A 15,889-nucleotide genomic window follows, 5' to 3' on the forward strand; every position below is an offset into this window, starting at 1 on the left:
TTTCATCTTTGTGTCCTTATATTTATTTCACATGATAGTGTTTCAATTTCCAAATATTACTTATAAAGTTACTTTACCATCTCCATTTAGTATACAATTATATAATCAATAATTATTTTAACAAATGGTGCAAGAAAGGGTTAAATATTCTATTTTGTACTTTTGTATTATTATTTTTTAATAGAAGGGATAGCAAATGGAATGTCACAGCCACACCATACATTTAAAGCACCCTTATACCACTTTAATAGTCATGCCCCCCCAATTCTAGAACACCCATTAAAAACTACAGTTGAGAGTTATTAGGAGACCCCTAACAAGACCTACAATTCCAAGCATCTGTAACAAACCAATTCCCATTATTCTTTGGAGGAAGCCACAACTGTTAAAATGGTATAACTGAATTAAAATAATTTCCCCTTTGAATAGACCAGAACTTCTTTCCAATCTATCCTATGTAATGCCCGCACTTTGTGCAAGATTGGTTCCCCTCTGAAGTACAGACAACTCCCCATTTACATGGGGGTTACATTCTGAGGCACCACATATTTAAGTGAAGTCGTTTCTATTGGGAACACAATTGAAAAAGCCTGCAAACACACTAGCCTTTGGAAACCCTTGGGGGGGATCCCCAAACCCCACCACAGTTGCTCTCTCCAAGCCTCCTTGCTCAAACTCCCTACTCTCCCCAGGTCTCAAAGGTCAGTGCAAAGGCTTGTGGGACTGCTATGTGCTATTTTTGCACAAATTTTGCCATATTTTCGGGCTCTTCTTCACTCTGCCTCATGGCCCCCAGAAAGTTACCTCGCTTCAAGGTTATTGGAACGAGGAAGGCTGCCTTCTGCCAAGTTCTCACCAAGACTAAAAGATTTCAGCAAAACATTTTACAATTCTGGATGAGATGAGTCAGAGCAACCAACTGCAGGGACTGGCAACGTTCCCACCAACTCTCAGAACTTTATCTCGCCTCATCGCTTTGGTGAAGTTAGCCAGCGCTGCGAGAACCGCAGACGTGATCAGCGCTCATTTTTTGCAGGCTACTAGGAGAGGAGCAGCAGGTTGTGTACTGTGAACCCTTATTTGTTGCAATAGAAGGTAGGAATTTTGGGGAGGAAAAGTGTTGCTGCTTTGCAAACGCGGAAATCGAGCGGGAACAATTCCAGCTGCCTCATGTTTAGTAACACACTTAAAAAAAAAAAAGGAAAAAGGTGGACTTGGGAGGACCTTCACGTTAAACGCTGCCAACCCTGAAACAACGCGCAACGCCCTTTCCCAACACAACACTTTACCCCTGCCCTCTAACCGCCCCCTCGCATACAGACGCGCATGCGTCGGACTAGCACATGCGCTTTCGAGGTGCGGGTCCCGAGGCTCTTCCCGGAGCCCGAGAGCGGTGGCAGAGAGAGAGGGAAGGAAACCGCGCGGGTGCTTCTGCGCTTGCGCTCTGGCGCGCTCTCGCTCCCCTCCCCCGAGCTCCTCCCACAAGAAAGGAAGAGACGGATCCTTGTTGTCAGAAATTGGCGGGAGGCGGAGAAGGTGAGCGAAAGGGGGAGCCGAGGCGAAGAGGGAGGATGGAAAGGAAGAGGCGGTCGCAGGGCGCTCGGGTGCCGCCGGCAGCCCCAGCCTGGCAGGAGGCGCGGAGGCTGGTCTCTCGAGCCTGTTTCCTCCCCGAGGGGCTTTCCATCGCTCTTTGCTAGCCAACTTCGCCTCAGAGGCGCGGTTTGGAAACTCCCGCCCTCCGTTTGAAACTGCCATTGCCGTGGCCCATTCCTTGGGCAGCACTCTTCACTTCCCACATCCCCCCTCAGTGTACGCTCAGTTTCTCTCCCCCCCCCCCACCGTAAACGGGAATGCCATAGGTGTGTGTGTGGGGGGGCGTTGTTGTGCTGCCTTACTGCATGTTTTTCAGGGGAATTCCCACCCCACAGTACACAGATCACTTCTTGTCCATACAAACATGCCGAAAGCAGGAGTGGTTTTACAGGCGAGGAGGAAGGAGAAACAGGCTTGCAATGCGAATGCCAACCTATGCCTTGGCGCAGCTTGGTCCCCTGGGACAACAAGTTTCAGGCCATTTGAAAACAACAAGAAGGCACGTTTTCATTCGGGCGTCCTGCTGCCTCTCCGTTGCTCCTGACTCGGCCAAATGAGGGAAATGTGGGCTGTGGAAAGGTGCACATGTTTGCGCTGGTCATTGGTCACCACAGCAGCCCCGTTGGGTGGTTGGAACTAAGCAGCGACTGAAACTTAGGGAGCAGAGGGCTTTGTAAACGCAGCAAAAGACACCTGTGCTTTCCGAAACTTAGAGCCAGCTGGAGATGTACTAAATATCCCCTGCCAGTGTTCTCTGGTGTGTGTACATAAGGAGGAGCCCTGCTGGCTCAGATCAATGGTTCATCTAGTCCAGCATCCTGTTTCTTACAGTAACCAATCAGGAGCCTATGTAGCCCTGAAGGGGTTTGCGCCTTGTTATTCCGCAGCAGTTTGTGTTCAGAGGAACAGGCGGGATCAACAATGAAAGGTTCCAGTGCTTAATGCTCCTGCTCACTGTTCCATGCCCTCAGGGTCCTTTGCAACCCTACAATTCTATGATTCTAAGAAGGCCTTTGGCTGATTGAACAATTTATGACCTTTTAAATGTTCATGAGAAGGGCATTATCAGTTTGTTTTTTTGGTGTGTATTTTGTGTTCTCATTTTGTATTTTTATGCTGTAAATTTCCCTGTAGTAGTAGTAATAATAATAATAATAATAATAATAATAAACATTTTATACCCTACCTATCTGGGTGGTTTTCCCCAGCCACTCTGGGCAGCACCCAACAGAATTGATGATGATGATGATGATGATGATGATAATAATAATAATAATAATAATAAAGCGATAAAACACCAGACATAAAAAACTTCCCTGAACTTCTCTGTGATCATATCTATCTGTTCCATTCCCCTTCCTATCTGATCTTCTGTTTCCACCTCATCTTTCAGCACTGCAGCTTCTGTGTATTCCTAGTCCTCACTCCTTTTGGAGTTTCTTTAGGCTTTTTAAAAATGTTTTTTTTTTTGTACTGTATTTAGGAAATAAATATGTATGTGGGTGCTGTTTTTTTTTTGCTACAAAACAATGACACAGACATCTGAACAATGAAGATAAAGGAAACAATGTTATGTGTTTCGGGGGGGGGGGAGCCTTTGAAAGTCTCACTTAGGCAGGATACAATGAGACTTTTGTGATGTTTTGGGGTCATTTCCAGGTTTGATGCGGTGTGTGTATGTGCAGTCACACACATATTGAACATGTGTAAATGGGGGTTGTCTGTACTTTAAATGCATCAGTTAAAGCTTGTATAACACACCAAGATGAATCTGAGCACAATACTGTAATGTATTTTGGGTTTTCAGGCACTCTATCTCTCCCCTCCCCACTCCCTCCATTTTTAAGTCTAAGGCAGGTATTAGACTAGAAAAATATATCAAGTGTTTGGTAAAATACCACACATGTCTGATGGATTGCATTCAGCATGATGAGGGACAAGTTGTGCAGCATTGCTATAGGATCCTTAATTCTGAAAACCAAACATAAAGGAAAATTGGTAATGTTACAAGGTATAAGAGCAGACTAAATTCTCATGGATGCTTCAGAATTTAGTACGCTGCTTATATGTGCATTTAATAAAAAAAACTGGCCAATTATTTCCTCTTAAAATGATTTTATTGTACAAGTATGGGGAAAGAAGCAATACTGCATTATAATTTTCAGTTTCTCTGTTATGCCTACATCTGCTCATTTGCTAAAAACAGGTGGTTCTATTTGAAGTGTGTGTGAAGACTACAGTATTTTTACCTGCACTGTGTTGATTACAATTTCACACCTGATAACTGCAATGGGAGATGTAGTAATTACTGACATTTTCCCCAAACTTGGAAACTTCCCAGTTCCTTGTAATCCAGAGTGGTGGTGATATTTGATCCTACTCATACTGTCAATAATCCATGTAAAACTGAGAGATACAAATGGCAGAAGGTTCACCTATACCAGCATTTCAATCCTTGAAAGTGGTCTGCTTGTCTAAGCTCTGCTCATTTTATTGAAGCATATTGTCTGACAGAATGCATTACAGGTTGAAGTGTAAAAAACAGTACCCACTCTGGAGAGGCTTCTGCCTTTGGAAAAGTATACTAGAATTGTAGAATTGTAGAGTTGGAAGGGACCCTGAAGGTCATCTAGGTCAACCCCCTGCAATTCAGGAATCATTAGCTCAGGGATGGGGAGTCTTTAGCTTTCCAGATGTTATTAGATTATAGCTACCAACCACTGGCCATGTTGGTTTGGGCTGATGGCAGTTGGAGTCCAGCAACATCTGAAGGGCTGTAGGTTTGCAATTCCTGCATTAGCTTAATGTCCCATCAAACTGTACAGGTAATAAGTTACTATAGAAATATTATACCATCAAGTAATGACATGAAATCATTGTCCATAAGTAGAAAGTTCATCTGAAGGCAAGGGATTGGGCAGTAGCCCAATTCCTATTGTTTGTTGATCTCTTGTATTGCTTCCTGTTCCTTTGGGAGATCTATATATTCTGTTCAGAGTTAACTATATCTGTCTATACTAACACTTTGGTTTTTTTAAATAGATGTCACTTAACTTGTGTGGTGAAGATTTCTTTCTGGAAGAGAATAAATTCAAGCAATATTGTGCAGAATTTATCAAACACTCACAACAAGTAGGAGACAATTGGCAGTGGAGAATTGTAAAGGTATGTGCCAGATTTTAATCTCTAACCGAAACACTGTGTTGCTAGTTTTGTCTCAAATTTTATAGGCCAGGGATGTGTTTTGATGTCCTGGAAGGCTTGCCTGGTGCCTTCATTGCATATCTTTAAATGCCAGGCAAAAACATTCATTTTCTCCGAGGCCTTTCTTTTGGCCAGTTAAACAATCTGTGGCCTTTTAAACTTGGTGGTGGGTGGTGGGTAGTGGGTGGTGGGTGGTGGTTACTGTTTTGGTTTATTGCTATGTTATGTATTTTTGTATTTTTATATTGCAAACAGCCTTGTGATCCATGGATGAAGGGCGGAATAGAAATTTAATAATAATTAAGAAATCTGTACTCCTGTTTTACTTTGTTACCTTTTCTGCACTATGGTTCCTTCAAATTGAAAAGTAGTTTGGGGATTCAATGTGTGTTTAACTATTTTTCAGGTGTTTTTAAATCATGGAATTATCAGAAAGATTGTATAGTTTTGGAAATATTTACAAAAGTTACCAACCTCCCCCCCCCTCTCTCTCCACACACACACACACACAAGCTTTCCTGTTCACAACTGGCATTAGTATTTATAGAACATAAATTGTGCTTTGAATGATATTCTGATTAACAACAGCTTTCCTATCTAATTGTTGAGAGGGGAGCCTTTTTTGCAACAATTGACCATGAAAATCGCTGTTTGTAGTCTGACCATAAAAATGAGGTAAATTGACAATTCTGAATTGAAATAAAGATTGTTTTTTCTGCATGTGTGGTGTTCCATTTAAAAGTATCTTAGGAAAATATATGTCACATAAGTAATATTTTGGGGTAAAAATAGTCAAGCTTGGGAGTTAAATGTCAAGGCTAAGTGATTTGTGTGTGTGAGGGTTTTGTTTCAGAGCAAATCAGATCTTGATTGCAAAATTTCAGTGCTACAGTCGATTGTTCTACTTATTTATTTTACTCCTTCCCTTCCTCAAATGTGGTCAGGGTATTGTATATGGTTGTGTCTCCCTCTCCCCATCCAATTTTGTCTTTACAACAGCTCAGTAATGTATCAGGTTGCGCTTGAGACCAGATTACCTGTGAGATCACCTTATCCCATATGTGTCCACTCAAACATTTCGATTGGTGGAATTGGCACTACTACAGGTGCCACATAATATCGGTTGCACATTTGTAAGAACTCGATTGTTTAGTATGACAGCAATAGCACTTTGGAATTCCTTGCCTATTGAGATCAAGCAGGTACCGGTAATTTCACGGTACTCTTTTTGGTACCTACTAAAAACACTTTCGGTTAGGCAAGCCTACCCAGATGCTTGGAAAGTTGAGGTAATTTTAATTTGTGTTAGTATTTTAACTTTCCCAGTAGTAATGTACGGAAGTGAGAACTGGACCATCAAGAAGGCTGATCGCCGAAGAATTGATGCTTTTGAATTATGATGCTGGAGGAGACTCTTGAGAGTCCCATGGACTGCAAGAAGATCAAACCTATCCATTCTCAAGGAAATTGGCCCTGAGTGCTCACTAGAAGGACAGATCCTGAAGTTGAGGCTCCAGTACTTTGGCCACCTCATGAGAAGAGAAGACTCCCTGGAAAAGACCCTGATGTTGGGAAAGATGGAGGGCACAAGGAGAAGGGGACGACAGAGGATGAGATGGTTGGACAGTGTTCTCGAAGCTACTAACATGAGTTTGGCCAAACTGCGGGAGGCAGTGAAGGATAGGCGTGCCTGGCATGCTCTGGTCCATGGGGTCACGAAGAGTCGGACACGACTGAACAACTGAACAACAACAACAACAAAATTTTAACTTTTGTATGTTTTTAAGTGTGGCTGTGAATTTTTCTTGTTTTATCGTTTTGTAAACTGCTTTAAGGTTGTTGGTTTTTTTTTTTTAAAAAAACCCCCAACAATAATCAAGTGGGATAGGGATTTGAACTTAGGTTTCCTTGGTCCTGGGAAACCTAAGTTCCCAGGTCCTGGGCATGCAGTATTATGCTACTATAGGAAACTGGAACCTGTCTATACAGATTATGTTGAACATAGCTCATGGCTTTAGTTTCAGTTCGCGTGCCTTGCCTGTAAACAGTGCCAGGTTAAATCCCTGGCATCTCCAGCAAGGCTTGGGAAATATCTCATTTTTAAATCCCGAACAACCACTGCCAATCATAGGCAATACTGAGCTAGATAGACCAGAGATTTGACTTGGTATTGGGCTGCTTCCTATAGTTTTGTGATCATACTTTAGTTCCATTAAAATTACAGAGGGATACAGATGAAGGGTAGTATGCAAATTTATATAATAATAATAATAATAATAATAATAATAATAATAATAATAAGTGCATCATGTTGCATGAGAGTAGCAGTGGATACAATGCTATGCAGTAAACCCTGCTATGATCAACGGAATTTACCCACATGAAAATGTGACAAGAATTGCACCCAAATCCATTAATTTCAATTTGATTTGAGAATACCCAACTTCTGAATTGTAGCTAGCATTTAAGTTCAGAATTCCATAGCTACTGAATATGCTACTGAGATCTTTCTCTTCCTGGTAGATCCTATTCCCCCCAATTGCTTAGATTTGAGTTCAGTTATTGTTCCTCATTGAACATTACAGCTGCATGCGCAAAAAGAATTGGTTTTTTCTAGCACAGGTATGTTCAGAGTTTGGCTTATTGTGTCTTAGTGGGAATATAAATAAAGCATCGCCACAAAAGTAACTCTAAGAACAAGGTAATTTTCTCTAAACTGATCTGTTCTGTGTTCAAATGTTTACTGACAGAAGCACACACACTGATTTGTTTTAGGAGTAAACTTGATAAAAAGAAAGTGCTACTATAGCCCATGGCACTAGCCATACATAACACACACACAGAGATATGTGTATATATGTAATGCTACTTAAAAGACGGAACTAATGTGCTGGAGTGAGACACACATTGATTTAAAGATCAGAGCAAATGAAATAAACTCTGTCAGAAATGATAGATTAGTCAAAGAGTTAAATTTATAGTTAAATTTGCAGCCTTGTTGAGTAATTTAATGCTACATTAATGGGTTCTGTACAGAGACTTGTTTTGAATAGAATCCTTTTATATCAGATGTTGCACATATGCTTTCTGTTGTGTTTGTCTAAAATAAAACTTAATGAAACAGCTAATAAAACCCCAATTTGTTTGTGCTTCCTTTGAGAAATAAGCTCTTAATATGCAGCTACCATTCATTATCAACTATGCAGTTTGGTTCCCTTTCAGCAGATATTCTTCCCAGCTATGTTTGCCACGTGATTCAATCAGTACTTAAACTTTTTTTGGCAAGACTTATTTGTTGAGGACAGCATGCTTAATTTGCTTATTGGAGCTAGTATGTAGGAGGTTTATAATGAAGTTGGGGGGGTGACAGGGCACCTGCTTCAGGTGCAGTCTTTGCAGGGATGCAAAATGGTCCCCAAAGGTTATTTAATATATTTACAGTTAATAAATAAGGTTAAATTATGCAACATTTTCTGTTTGGGATAATTGGATATGTTTTCAAAGAGGCAGATGAAAAGGCAGATAATGGGTTTTCAGGAGGCTTTGTGAAGGCAGCAGCTATGGAGGGAGGCACACTTGCATATTATTGCTGGTTCTGCGTCTACAACCTAGCACTTACAGCTATTGGATATTGCTAGGAGGAGAAAGTGTTTCAGAAAAAGGAGATTCTGCCCAGTTAAGTGTTGATTGGAAAGCGGCAACTGACAGGTTTTTGTACCAAACATTCCAAGCTGTCTTGATCTAGAGCCACAAACAGCAGGAATCTGTGTACTGAAAACTGAGCAGCACCCTTAAAGGTATGCAGCTGTTCTAGACTCACTTTAGATTTTATTAACCATTCACATCAGGCACCAGGCCAAGAATAATTCCTGTTTTATTCTTTTGTACATACAGGACGTGCAAATATACATCTCCCATAGAAAAAGATGCTTCTTTAAATTTATGTGGTGCCAGGTATGAGGAAGGGGTCTGTCTGAGGTGCAGGGAGTTCCTTGAGAGAAAAATAGCATATTCAGGCAAAGTAATTTAACATAGTTTAATTAAACTTGATGTTACAAGAGATTGGTTCAAAACAAAAAAGGATGTATCACACCCCTATTTGACATGAAAATTACTTAAAGCTGAAGAAATGAAACATCTGGTTTTCTTCTGTGAAATTTCGATGAAGCTATATTCCCAAAGAGGTAAACAGTTTTGCTGAAAAATATTGATGTTCCTTTCAGTCTCCCCCAGGAACAAATGTTTTCTCTAAAAGTCGTCCATGTGGCCATCTAGCTAACAAAAAGTTGTTGGTGTGAACAGCTTACATTTAGTTAATAAAATGTTGTTGGAGTGATCTGAACAAGAAAGATATATTTATAGACTAATTCAGTTCATTCCAGGTAAACATAATAATTAGAAAACAATATTGTACTTCATATATACAGGGGACGCGGGTGGCGCTGTGGTCTAAACCACAGAACCTAGGGCTTGCCGATCAGAAGGTCGGCAGTTCGAATCCCCACAACGGGGTGAGCTCCCGTTGCTTGGTCCCAGCTCCTGCCAACCTAGCAGTTTGAAAGCATGTCAAAGTGCAAGTAGATAAATAGGTACCGCTCTGGTGGGAAGGTAAACAGCGTTTCTGTGCGCTGCTCTGGTTCGCCAGAAGCGGCTTAGTTATGCTGGCCACATGACCCAGAAGCTGTACGCTGGCTCCCTCGGCCAGTAAAGCGAGATGAGCGCCACAACCCCAGAGTCGTTTGTGACTGGACTTAACAGTTAGGGGTCCCTTTACCTTGCTTCATATATAATATTGCATATGTCTGCACATTTGCAGATATGTTTAATCTGGTATCTTCTTGCTAGTGGGAGGAGGGCAGTGTAAGCTTTCAGAGACAGGGAGAATGACACACGGGGTGCAGGGTGCATCTCCTTGGGGTTTTGTTGTAAGGTAGCAGGTTTGCTGATAGTTGGGAGTTCATAAGCTGCTTGCCTCAATCTATGCTCTACTATATCTGTAAATAAACCAAATATTACAGAATATTTCCTCAAAGAAAAACCAAACCCTGAGTAGCACTGTCCTTAGAACTTCTCACTTCTTGAAATAGTGTACATTGGTGAGGATATTATAATACATTTCCTCCTGCAAAACTTCCCTGGCTAGCTTTGATTAGTTAAGATGGGCAAGAGTTAAGAGTGCATGTGGATGGGTGCATACTAGCAAGCAGCTTGTCTGTGTCCTTGGGCTACATCAACTAAAAATGATCTCAGAAAACTCTGTTAGATGCAACATTGATGCTCTCATGTGGACTTGCTGTAACAACAGTATCAAGGTCATTGTGAAAACAAGCAATTTTACCCACAACATGCTTTGCACACAAGCTACAGTGGGCAACCAAAGAATCAGTCACATAGAATCATGTTGGCATAGCTGTCAAGTTTTGGATTTGAAAATAAGGGATCAGCAGTCTCATGTCAGTGGTGGGCAGAGCCAGAAACAAACGTGGGCGGAGCAGCAATGTAAACTCCAAGAGGGCTCGGAGCGGAGCATAGAGGAGGGCAGCCAGCAAAGAGGAGGGCAGCCATGTGCTCCGCGCGATGGAGCCCCATCGTCTTCTTGTCTGATCCCATCAAAACAGGACAGGAAGCAGCAGCTGCTCAAAGGCAGCCAGGCTCTGCCCGCCAGCTAACCCTATTGGCCAGCTGAGGGGCTCGGTGGCAATGGATAGGGGCTGATGCAGGGGGAGGAATACACCCCCCTGTAAGCACGGGAAAGGGCTCCCACTTGCTTTGAGGGCTGAGGCTTTTCTCTCCAAGTAGGCGAGGTCTTCCCACCCAGTCCCTGGCCAGCAGGGGAGGAGCTGCTTCCATTAAAAACAGGAAATTTAAGGGAAATAAAAAACAAGGGAGAGCAGCGGGAAACTGCTTGAAATAAGGGAGAATCCCGGGGAAAACGGGATACTTGACAGCACTGCATGTTGGAAGGGACCGTGAGGATCATCTAGTCCAACCCCCTGCAATACAGGAATGTGCAGCTGTCCTGTATGGGGATTGAACCTGCAATCTTGGTGTTATCAGCACCATTCTCTAACCAACCGAGCTAAAGTTTGCTTAACTGAATGAAAGTTTCAGAGGCAATTTTGCCTCTCACTACCAGTGATTGCTTGGAACAAGAGAAGATGGCTCTTGTTTTTATGTTCTGCCTTGGGCTTCGCAGAGGCATCTGACTGGTTGCTGTGAGTGACAGGATGCTGGCGAGTCCCTTTTGTCTGATCCATTAAGGCTCTTCTTAATCTGCAAGAAAGAAGGTGTAAAGTAGCCATTCCCAGTCTGGGTCCTCATTTAGACTATAGACTATAACTGCTGTCAATCCCAGCCAACTTTGCCAATGGTTTGGTGATGGGAGTTGCAGAGGATGCATGTGAGCTGAGGAAAGGAAAATAGGCAGGATCAGCTTGGAGTACCAGAGTGTAGGAAACAGGACATGGGAATGGGGTGAGCAAGATATTCCTAGGACTAAAAGTGATTGCATTGACATGGATTTATCTGTATAGCTTCATGTTAGTGTTGGCTATGTTTTATTCTAAAGTTCCTCTAGATGTTTTAGATGTTTTAATTTTGTATGGATAAATGTATTTTTTCTGACTGCCAGTCGAATAAAGAATGATGATGATGATATTCCTAGGAAGGATAAAATAATGTACAGTACAGTATATTATAAGAAGGTGCCAGAAAATATGAAGAATTAGAGACCAGGGAAAGGAAGTTGGAGAAAAGCCACCTGGGAACAAGAAAGCAAAGTTGCAGTTTACATTTGCCCACCTACCAGGTATCATCTACCTTTGCATCATTGATTCTGTACACATTTCACCATTTGCCCAGTATCTGGCATTTTAAAAAGCAAAAGCTTTAAAATATTTACTAATGAACTGCAGCTAATATTTGGCAGGTGAATATATATATATATATATTCCCACACACTGTCAGTAGACTCATCTCTTATGTGTTTTATTTTGTGTTGGCATTAATTTTCCTTTTGCCTTTATTTGCCCTGATAGCATCAAGTGGGCAAAACAGTGAGCAAGTAGTCCTCACCACCATTCATCCCCAAAAATGTGTGAAAAGACCCACAGTGCTGCATGATTATACATCAGTCTTTGTTTATACAACCTCATCACTTGTTTATTTTTGTGCCCATCTTGATTTTGTTCCTCTTCCAGCTTCCTAATGCATATATTATTTATAGTATAGTTTCATTATCACAAGCATAGTAGATACGTATTTGTTGTATCAATATCGTCCTGGCCATATAATTCCTATAAATGTAAACATATACTGCATTTTTCGCTCCATAAGACGCACTCCCCCCCTCCTAAAAAGTAAGGGGAAATGTTGGTGCGTCTTATGGAGTGAATGCTCCCTGTCAAGTGAGTGGCGGGGGGCAGCAGGCAGCGGAGCAGATGCTGCTTGTTCCTCCCTGCCGCCTCCGTTCGCAAAAGCAGACTTGTTTTTGCAAACGGAGGCTGCGGGAAGGATCCAGCAGCATCTGCTCCGCTGCTGCCCCCCCACCTCCGCCATGTTCGGTGGGGGGCGACAGTGGAGATGCTGCTGGATCCTCCCCGCCACCTCTGTTCGCAAAAACAGGTTTGTTTTTGTGAACGGAAGCTGCGGGCAGGATCCAGCAGCATCTGCTCCACTGCCCACCGCCCCACCTCTCGCTGAACGCGGTGAGAGGCGGCGGCGGGGGGCGGGACCTAGCAGCCTGGGAGAGCCGCCCTGACGCTGTGTACATTGCTAGCAGTTCTTCCCCCTTGCTTTAAAGCCAGCGTCAACGGGGCGGGGGAGGAAGGAGGAACGTTTCCCCCCCCCGCCCCTTTGCTGCTGGCGGTGGTGGCAGCTGCGGAGGAGGAATGTGCAGCCCAAAAGCTGCTTTCTCCTCCTCCGCCGCAGTTGCCGCCAGGTTTGAGGCAGAATATTTTTTTTCTTGTTTCCCCCCTTTTACAGAATAGGTGCGCCTTATGGCCCGGTGCATCTTATGGACCGAAAAATATGGTATTTGGGATTACATTTGCAATAAATTTCTTATTTCTTTTCATAATTGATGTCATTTTAATATGTATCCATTACTTTTGTTCACTTGTTCTCTCATATGAAGTGCTCTTTGTCTGATTTGCATGCTTTCCTGCGTTTTAGGAATAATGTACAGTATTTTAGTTTTATGATGTGAAATATGCAGAATTTTCTAACTTTCACAGACCTTAAATTTTGAAATTTAAGTTAGTGATTTCTAATGCTTTTGTTCTTACAGGGCTTTTTAGTGTGAGTTTTCTGGGTCTGAATACTTTTAATGTTTAATTTTAGAAAGTGCTACTTCACATTTCCCTGATTTACAGATGGTAAATTTTCCAATCACATTTTCAATGGCATATGGGAAGGATACATCCTCAATGCTTCTATTGAAATATCAATTGAACGTTTGTTCTTTTTTTGTCAGTATTTACAGGTTTACCATATTTACCTAACTGAAAGTAGGTCAGCTGTTATGGCTTAAGGAATACCACCTTGTTTTATTTGGATTATCTGATGTTTTTGAGATCTCTTTTCTGAATAGAGGGTTATCTGTTGATCTATATTCATGGCCATTCCTCTGCCCCATATCTATTTTTATTTTCTCTCATTAACACATATAGCTAATATAATATAAACATATATAATATTTTAAAAAGTATTTTAAAGGTGATTTTCCCCCTTTTATTATGTGTAAATCATCCTTTCGCAAATGATGCATTTCCTCCACCCTTACACTTTTGTGTATCCACTGATGTGTTCTTAGGATAAAGTTTGATCTCGAAAAAGGTTTGGGCATGTATATATATAAGCCATATAAACAAAATACCTGGTGGAAAGAAGAGGAGGGAAAAGAGGACAAACAGTAAAGGCAAAGGGATTTTTTTAAAAATTGAACAGTTTAAAAGGCAAAAGAGAGGAAGTAATACTAAATGGATCTTAAATTATTTCCATGGAATGTAAATGGACTTCATAATAAAACGAAGAGAAATATCACACATTGGCTAAGCAGAAATTAGATATTATTTGTTTGCAGGAGACACACATAAAAAGACAATATATAAAACTACTAATAAATAAAGGACTAGGACAAGAGTTTATATCTTCAGATAAAACCAAAAAGAGAGGGGTAATGTGCGTCAATCCTAAATTGGATCCAAAATTAATCTTTAAAGATGAAGAGGACAGAATTATTGCCATCGAAGTGACTGTAGAAGGAGAACCTATCATTTTAATAGGAGTATATGCTCCTATCGATCAGAAAGCTGAATTCTTCAAAACTATAGAAGAGAAACTGTTTGATATTTGATGGCAAATTAATAATGATGGGTGACTTTAATTGTGTGGTGTCCCTAGATTTAGACTGATCTATAAGAAAACCAGACGCTAAAGAAAGGAAACTACCTAATGCTTTCTTCAACATGGTGGCAAACCTGGATCTACCGTAATTGATCTTTGGTGTCTCAGACACCCACTTATCCGGGAATTCACTTTTTCCTCAAATGCAAACAATTCTTCAAGTAGAATAGACTTGATATGGGCTTTGAAAGAACTGACAACTAGAGTAAAAAAGGTTGAGATCCAACCAAGGATGTTATCAATTCACAATGGTATTCTGATGACCATGGCAGGTGAAAAATGTTCTTCTTTCTGATGGAAGCTAAATGTTCCCTACAAGAATTTTTCGACCTAAACCTTAATAAAGGAACAGATCTAAATATGGTTTGGGATGCCAGTAAGGCAGTAATGAGAGGCTTTTTAATCAAACAAGGTGCATGCATACACACCCACACCCACACCATGGAAGCTCGAATTTTGCTAGCCCAAAGATGGAAAATGAGCGAGATCCCTAGTAAGGAAGACTGGCAACTTAAGATGATAGAATTTGCAGAAGCAGCAGGTTTAACATAGAATAAGAGGGCAAGAGGAGTGGAAATTTTTTACTGAATATTTAGAAAATAATTGTGTACAATTGAAAACGCTGGTAGTGTTTTGATAAATTCAACAGTATGGTAAATATTTGAAGGATGTAAAATGGAGAAATGATTAGATTTGCTATAGTAAAATATGCAGGAATGATGATAAGTAAAATGAAGCATGAAAGGGGAAGGAGGGAAGTCAATTGTTACATGGTATTATGTAAAATGTTTATTTTGAGATGTATAAACTGAAAAATTAATAAAAATTGTTTTTTTTAAACAACAACAGCACCACTACCACAATACCTGGTGGAAAGTATTGTGCAGGACACCATTTGCAAGTAAAAAAGACATAAAATAGAGTAGTGAAGAATATTTGTGAATTCTGCTGAACATTTTTAACCATATCTGTTAAGAAATATATATCGGTTATTTGGCTCTGTGCCTCTTTCTTGAGGTGTAAAATTTTCCACTAGAGTCAGAAGTAGCCCATTTGTTATTGTTAGAATTTTTTTCATACAGGGGAGCTCCGCACATATCAAGTAGAACTGGTCTGAAGATAGCCGTCTCTCTCCACTGTTTGAGTACATTTGGAAGTAACCTGTTGACTTTGAAAGTTTTTTTCCAAGCTCAGAAGGTGTCTTCTGGGTCGTTATATCAGTTATGTTTGCCTTATAGGATTTCTCAGCTAAGGCCAGTTCTTGAGCCAGGCTTGTTGGGTAGTTAAATTTTTTGGAATCTTGACGGAGCCCTTTAAGATGAGTTGATCAATCCAGAACAGTGGAAGGAGGGGGAATGGCCTCATCTAGAATTAACTCGTTCAGCTCCCTCTTACTCTCTTCCTTTTGGAGAAAATAATGTATGATTTTGCTCTGTCTCCTTCGGGGTTCTGGGGAGCTGGTTAACGAATCTGGCATGATTCCCAGATCTTTTCATTTCTTTCTAGTAAGTACCATAATAATTATGATTATTTGATGGCAGTTTGCAGAAATCAATTATCTCCAAATGCAGCGGCCTTGAATTTACGAGTCCAGAGTCAATGCCACGCAGCAGAAGGGAGCATTTTGGACTCTCTGCAGCTGCCACCTGGGCTTGCTCGTCAACAGTTCTGATAATTAAGATGTTTC

General features: G+C 41.1%; 1 protein-coding gene across 1 annotated transcript in view; it reads left to right on the forward strand.

The window, feature by feature from the left end:
• Window positions 1–1,514: 1,514 nt before the first annotated feature.
• ATG10 (autophagy related 10) overlaps window positions 1,515–15,889 on the forward strand; it is a 105,948-nt gene continuing 91,573 nt past the window's right edge. Inside the window, exons 1-2 of the mRNA XM_033163699.1 lie at window positions 1,515–1,536; window positions 4,636–4,758. Coding sequence (XP_033019590.1) covers window positions 4,636–4,758 — 123 coding nt within the window. The 5' untranslated portion in view covers window positions 1,515–1,536. The remainder of the gene's footprint in view (window positions 1,537–4,635; window positions 4,759–15,889) is intronic.

This window comes from Lacerta agilis, chromosome 11 (genome assembly GCF_009819535.1).
Source record: "Lacerta agilis isolate rLacAgi1 chromosome 11, rLacAgi1.pri, whole genome shotgun sequence".
Taxonomy (NCBI): domain Eukaryota; kingdom Metazoa; phylum Chordata; class Lepidosauria; order Squamata; family Lacertidae; genus Lacerta; species Lacerta agilis.